The sequence below is a fragment of the Dipteris shenzhenensis genome, chromosome 25 (assembly GCF_047967505.1).
Source record: "Dipteris shenzhenensis isolate YYH24624 ecotype China chromosome 25, Dip_SZ_1.0, whole genome shotgun sequence".
NCBI lineage: Eukaryota > Viridiplantae > Streptophyta > Polypodiopsida > Gleicheniales > Dipteridaceae > Dipteris > Dipteris shenzhenensis.
Genome location: NC_141620.1, coordinates 36988363 through 36995646, shown reverse-complemented (window position 1 = coordinate 36995646; position 7284 = coordinate 36988363). Strand labels below are relative to the sequence as shown.

The following is a 7284-nucleotide window of genomic DNA, read 5'->3' as shown; positions in this document are numbered from 1 at the left end:
TGCAAGGTGTGCGCAACATTGTAGCAAGGCGCTCTCTTCTTCATATGATGGCTTTTGCGTGTGTTGATGTGTTGCCTTTTGCATGTGCGTCCCTAACGTTGAGCTTCTTTCTTACTGCAAGTATCACATTTAGAAGTGGGAGCTCACGTGAAGGAGTGTAGGGCAGACGTGGAGGTCGACGCTGGAGGTTCACGAGGTCAAGTACGTGAAGGTGGATGCAAGAAGGAGTTGGGGGGGGGGGGGTGTTTGGGAAGGAGACTGTCGCAAGAGAGGCATTTGGAGGATTCGTAGCGGAAGGAAGTTTGCAGGTGTTCATGGCACGAGAAAATGGCGAGTTGCAACAAAATTTTCATTTGGCACTGCAAGGTATTTGGCCAGGTGGGCTGCATGGTTTTTGGGCAGGCGAGAAGCGGCAACCGGAGGTTTCGGGAGGAGAGGCAGGCTATGGGGATTGCACCTCAAAAGAAGGAGTCTACAACACATGGCCGCTAGGAGAGGTATGGGGAGGGCCTCATGGGAACACCTGCAAGGATCCCATTCAATGGTACACACCACCAACCACTAACATTCAATGGCACATACCAATAGACAAATGGTTTTTTTTTCAAAATTAAATAATTGTTAATTTCTGCTTTGCAAAAAACAGGTCGATGCTAAGGCTACCCAGAGGGCAGGCCAACAACATGAATCAAAACTCAAAGAGGAGTGCTTTATCCATTATGAAGAATAGCCAAATCGGATCTTTAAAAAGCAATGCGAATAAAGGTAACCAACTAAGATAACTAATGGAAACAAGTAATATTCAAACAAGTACTGTGGCCATTACGAAGATTAGCCATCAATGTATATACCTAGATGAATCCAAGAACATTCCCAAACTCATTCTCTAAAAACACAACATAGTGCAGTTTCAATCTCACGAGAGTCACTTATAAGATTGAAAACCATAAACTCCATCAGGCATAGCAGAGACTAGCTACTATGACATCCCCACTAACGTCATCAGCGCCCAACAGTGGGTGTAGACCATAGTATAAAAGTATGCTCTCACACATACAAATCCACACACCCACACATACTTGAGCATCCATTTATATAAAGTCTTCGTATTGAGTTTCTGTCGGCACTCCGAAGGTGAAGGGCAAACTTAGCCATGACGAAGGCTAGCACTAAAGGAGAAGGCTAATCAAAAAGTAGTCCAAATCTCTTCATTCAAGCTACAAGTACTTGTGAAGTCTAAACGATTTCATTTTAGTCTCTCCCAAACGAGCATCTAAATCTAAATCTAGCTGATAGGGCGATGCACCATTTAAGATAGAAAGAATTATCATAATACCAGCAATGTATCGTTGAATACATTGCAACTAAAACTAAGTGACTAAGAAAATTAATATAGCCAAAAGGCTAACAAAAACTAAATACTAAAAGTCAAAATTCCACAAACAATGTATGCAATGACATTTAACAAGGTTTCAAGACCAATGCAACAAAAATTTGAAGCTATGGAGAAATTTAACGAATTGCACTAACATATCTAAAGATCTAACACCACAAAAAACAACTCAAGTGTACATAAAGATATACTGAAATGAAACATTTGACGTAAGCTAAGCTTCATGACACAACCCAAAAAAGACATAAGCAACAAACGAACATTCATGAGGATTCAACAAAAAGAGGAACCAATGCAATCTACAAGTTGATTGCGATGAAGACGTAACAAACCAGGAATTACATAGGCTACAGATTACTGTATCTCAAGATCTAACATAACAACCAAGTAGTGTAGGTTGTACTACCGTTGCAGGCTTACCTGTATCCACTCATTCATCAATGTGGGATATAGACTGGGATATTTAAAGATCTAACAAAATCAACCATCACGAAGACTTGAATAAACATAATCTACCAATGCACATGAAGAGCTATGATTGATAGCTATGGCAACCATCATGAAGACTTGAATAAACATATGCTAGAGCTTCTTTGCTCTAGATCTACTAGTGCACATAAAGATCAATTGATTGATAACTATCCTAGAGCTAGAAGTTGTATATTGATACAAAGGTCATCCCTTGTCTCATAGAACCAATTGAGTCTTTTGTGGACATTAATAATGGCATCTCTCTTTCTCTCTCTCTCTCTCTCTCACCATGTTCCACCATATACTCTTAGAATTCCGTCAAAAAAACGACCTTCCGGCAAGGTCATTTAGCCCTTTAATCACCCGTAGCTTCTTGAGCTGCCCGAATGAAGACGGAAGCTTGGTGATTGCTGAGTTGGATGCATACAACTCTTCTAGGCTCTCAAGAGATTGCTCCTCCAGCTTCCAACAGCCTTCAATGCGAAACACCAGTAGGCTCTTCAGCTGCCCGAATGAAGAAGGGAGCTTAGTGATTGCTGAGAAGGATGCATCCAACTCTTCCAAACTTTCCAAAGAGCCAAAATCTTCTGATAGCTCCAAATCCATACACTCTTGAATGCGAAACACTCGTAGCCTTTTCAGTTGCCCAAACGAAGAAGGGAGCTTGGCAATTGCTGTCTGAGATGCATCCAACTCTTCCAAACTTTTAAGAGAGCCAAAATCTTCAGGCAGCTCCTCCAAGTCTGCACACCCTTGCATGTGAAACACCCGTAGCCTCTTCAGCTGTCCGAATGAAGAAGGGAGCTTGGTGATTTCTAAATAGGATGCATTCAACTCTTCCAAACTTTCAAGTGAGCCAAAATCTTCTGGCAGCTCGTTTAGATTCTCACATCCGTTAATGTCAAGCACCCGTAGCCTCTTTAACTGCCCGAATGAAGAAGGGAGCTTGGTGATTGCTGTGTTGGATACATTCAAGAATGTCAAACTCTCAAGAGAGCCAAAATTTTCCAACAGTTCCTTCAGCCCCAAACAATAGTTAATGTCTAACACCCGTAGCCTCTTCAGCTGCCCGAATGAAGAAGGGAGCTTGGTGATTGCTGTGTTAGATGCATCCAACGCTTCCAAACTCTCAAGAGAGCCAAAATCTTCCGACAGCTCATTTAGATTCTCACATTCATTAATGCTAAACACCTGTAGCCTCTTCAGCTGCCCGAATGAAGTAGGGAGCTTGGTGATTGCTGTGTCAGATGCATCCAACTCTTCCAAACTCTCAAGAGAGCCGAAATCTTCCGACAGCTCATTTAGATTCTCACATTGATTAATGCTAAGCACCCGTAGCCTCTTCAGCTGCCCAAATGAAGAAGGAAGCTTGCTGATTCCTGACAAGTATACTCGGAACTCTTCCAAACGTTCAAGAGAGCCGAAATTTTCGGACAATTCCTTCAGCACGTCACACCGAGTAATGCTAAATGCTTGTAGGCTCTTCAGCTGCCCAAATGAAGAAGGTAGCTTGGTGATTTCTAACTTGGATGCATCCAACTCTTCCAAACGTTCAAAAGAACCAGCTTGCCCGAATGAACAAAGACACTTCGTGATTTCTGACACACATGCACCTAGCTTTTCAAAAAAGCCAACACCTTCCCGCAGCTCAATAAACTCATCCACTTCAATGTCAAACGAAGAAGGGCGAAAGGTGCAATTGTCAATGTAAAGGGTCCGGAGTTCCATAAGCCTGCCAAAATAAGATGCGATCAAGCACTTGCAAATTCCCAAAATAAGACTCAATATTTCAATTTGGGCAGCTCAAAGCAGCCAGATTATTAACACCAAGCTGCTTCAAATAATTTATAAATCCAACCTTCCTATAAATTCTAAGGCACAAGCAGAGTCCGACCACTTCAGCCACCTAATTTTGAGCTTAATTCCATTGCAGTCACCATTCAAAACTGTGCCATCTAAGAAAAGGAGCTGCAACGATCGCATCTTGGAAAGTACAGATGCATCCAACGAAGGCAAGGAAGTGGCGAGCCCTCGGATTTGATCAAGACCCTGCAATCATGAAGACCATCACAAAGAGTTCATTCTTAACAGTAGTATCATGATCACAACGAACACCAACCATCATTTCACTTCCTTTCATTCCTCTTTGGGACACGTGATCAAGGCCTCCTCTCATAATTCGGTCCGCTAATACTATCATGCTGCAGTGCATAATATGCTATTCAGGTGACGGATCCTAATTGCTCTCAAGGTCACTTACCTGTAACACCAATGTGGATTTTGCAGAGCACAGAAAAATATATACCTCTTGATTGGTTAACGCTCGTTGCACGTCCTCATCATTCCATAGCCGTGTCCCTGTACTGAGATCTCTCCCCAAGTCCCTCAGGTGATCATGCATAGTCAGGTGCTTGTCTTCATCCACTTTCACTAGACACCGTTGTATCAGCGTATTTAGATCACTTCTCCATGAATCTACCCAAAAGTATTTTGCACTCTCCTCGTGTTCTCCGATCAAGAAGCAAGCTATGTCTAGAAACATTTGCTGCTCATCCTCATCTAGAGCTTCGTAGCTAATCATCAGCCTGCCCGATATGCCCTTGTACTTGTTCCGCCTTAGCTTGTTCAAAGCTTCTTCCCACAATTCCTTTTTTTCTTCCATGGTGCTAAGATGGCGACCAAGCACCTCCAAGGAAAGGGGAAGCCCATCGCAAGCTTCCACAACTTTTCTTGCTAGCTTCTCAAAATCTGGATCTGGAAAAGGCCTTTCGAAAGCGTGAAGACAGAAAAGTTGCAGGGACTCATTGTAGCCCATCAGTGGTAGCTCGTATCGCTCAGCCCCGAAGACATGGGAGAACAATCTTTTGTGAGGAAATACTCTTTGGTCCCTAGATGTTACCAAGATTCGACTTCCTGGGCAAAGACATGTCAAATCTATAATGTTCTGAACAGAACCGAAGTCATTCTTCATGTCATCTAATATGATCAAAACCTTCTTCTTCCTCAAGCCATCCTGTAACCATTGGCGCCCTCTTGCAATATCGTACACCATGACATTCTTATCGAGCAGCAAATCTTTACGAAGGCGATCTTGAATTAGAATCTCTTTCTCGCCCCCGCAATTCTCCACAAAGCTGGCTCCTTCGAAGTCCTTCTGATGACGGTTGTAAATAGCTCGTGCAAGAGTGGTCTTGCCAATGCCACCCATACCCCAAAGCAGAAGAAAGTACACAGTTTCCTCCTCCTGCAAACGAAACCGCTCCACGACATCATGGACCTTGGCGTCCAACCCAATCTCTTTAGGCACTACCTGACCCACGGAAACGTGCTCATATATCTCCTTCCCTATCTTCGCTGTAAGATCTTCGATCAACGCCCCTTGACGTCTGCACATTGAGAGCAACGCATATATGTGAGTACCAATCGTACCGGACCTTCCGTTGAAACATTTGCAGTTAATTAGATAAAATCAGCTCAGCCGGAAGAAAACATCGATGCAAAAACAAAGCTGAATTCAGCTTGTTACCCGTTATAGGTGTCCAGCCGGAAGCCCTCAAGCCAAGAGGCCTTCTCCAAAGCATCTTTCCACCGCTTCACATCTTCCTCGTCGTGCTTGCAGTCCTGCAAATGCTCCTCGAAATACTGTGCAAACGGTCCATTGTCTTCCATCCGCAATTCTTCCGGCTTCACATCATAGAAAACCGGAATCACCTTGCCGTGGTGATTCCACTTACTCTCCATCATAATCACAAGCTCTTTCAGGCACCAGTGCGAGCTTCCGTAAATTTTAGTGAAGACCGGCACTTGAATGGTTGCGCTCCTAGCAGCTTCTAGCATGAACGGGCGAACGTCATCTCCTATGGGAAGCTCCTCCAGGTCTAGAAATGCACTGATCCCACGGCTCTTGAGAGAATGGTAAAGACAATCTGCAAACCCACGCTTCATTTCTATTCCACGATGACTGATGAACACGACATGAGAGGCCATAGGGGAATCAAAAGGTGTATAAGCCATATCTTCTTAGGCTGTCGATCTAAAGTGCGGCAAATCAGTAGGAATGCTTGCAAGATCCTTCCGAGAAGAGGATCTGCGTGTAGGTTCTGAGCAAATCAATCAGAAGAGTTCGCAAACGGAGGCAAGATCGATCTGAGGCAAGAAATTCAAGGTAGTGGAAAATCTGTTGCCCATAAACATATAGTAATGGCAGGATGATGATCAGAAGCGTGTATCTCTAGATTCGAATATTGCACTCCACCTTCCCGCGGAACGTGCTAGGGAGCTGCTCTAAAGTCCATTGCCACCAAAGCACCCTCCCGGCCTTCAAGGACACTTGTCGGCATCGGTTGCTGATCACCGGAAGTCTAGTCCTTCGACTCTCTGAAGTTTTTGTGCGCTCTCAATTCTCTGCATGCACCAACGAGCAGCGCCACCAGCTGCACACAAAGGTTCCATGTATGCACTACACAACTCTGATTCCCTTCAAACCTATGGCAACATTTCTTTAATTTTGCCTACAAAATTCCCATACAGCTCTGCCTCCGTCTCCCTGCCTCCCTACCTCTCCTCCAGCAAGCCCTCCTCCTCGCCCTGAGCTATGGCGATCGCTATGGCAACTCCCACGTGTTCCTTCGCTTCTCTGTCTCCCCCTGCCTCCGACATTGTTCTCCTGACCAGCATCCTCTTCGCCATCTCCTCCTCCTTTCCTTCTCCCCACATCCTGGCTTTGCATCCCACCTCTCTGTGATTCCTCTCCTACCCCGCTCATTCCTTCCAAATCTTCCCTGCCCCGCTCATCAATCTTTTCCTTCCATCGCGAAGGATACGCAAGGAGAGATGGTAAGCGTGAGCGGTAGTGGGAGACATGGTGAGTCTGATATGCATGGAGAAATGGTAAGCATGAGCGATAGGGAGAAGGAGGGAATTGGCGAGAGAGAGAGAGACCAAAGAGGATTAGCGAGAGAGACAATCGCCAGAGGAGTCATTACCACTTGCAACTCACGTATCTTTTCTCTGTGCCTTATTACTACTTGTGATAGCGTGATTGTTTCCTAGCCTGCTGGTTGAAGTTTGCAAAGATTCCTTCTCAGCGCTCGTTCTTGGTCTTTTATTTGATGTAGTTACATTTTTCTTTAGTGCAATATAATAAATTCTAGCGTGGCCATTTTATTTTAAAAAAAACCCTCAATGAATGCACCCTTATCCTAAAAGATGAGATTTAAAAAAAACAAGGTTTTTAAAGGCTATGTTACATTTTGTTAGGTAGTGCTTTAAGGACATAGTGAAGCAATGTAGTGCTTGAACGACAGTGCTTCGTTACATTTTGTTAGGTAGTGCTTTAAGGACATAGTGAAGCAATGTAGTGCTTTAACGACACAGCGAAGCATTGTAGTGCTTTAACAACACAGTGAAGCGCTGTAGTG

At 44.2% G+C, this 7284-nt stretch overlaps 1 protein-coding gene across 1 annotated transcript; it reads right to left on the bottom strand.

Annotated features, from left to right (window-relative positions):
* Positions 1–1996: 1996 nt before the first annotated feature.
* Positions 1997–6069, bottom strand: LOC147885836 (disease resistance protein L6-like). The gene is made up of 4 exons (XM_087396281.1): positions 5391–6069; positions 4170–5250; positions 3723–3913; positions 1997–3596 (listed from the first exon to the last, which is right to left on the bottom strand). Exons 1-4 carry the CDS (start codon positions 5876–5878, stop codon positions 2183–2185), a joined length of 3174 nt encoding a protein of 1057 aa, XP_087252407.1. The 5' UTR covers positions 5879–6069; the 3' UTR covers positions 1997–2182.
* Positions 6070–7284: the final 1215 nt, after the last annotated feature.

Bases quoted from the DNA above. Each gene is read 5' to 3' on its own strand.
- LOC147885836 (XM_087396281.1), bottom strand. From the start codon at position 5,878: ATGGCTTATACACCTTTTGATTCCCCTATGGCCTCTCATGTCGTGTTC. The intron at 5,251-5,390 runs GTAACAAGCTGA...CTCAATGTGCAG, and splicing joins CGGCTGGACACCTATAACGG to ACGTCAAGGGGCGTTGATCG. The intron at 3,914-4,169 runs GTATATATTTTT...TCATGATTGCAG, and splicing joins GAGCGTTAACCAATCAAGAG to GGTCTTGATCAAATCCGAGG.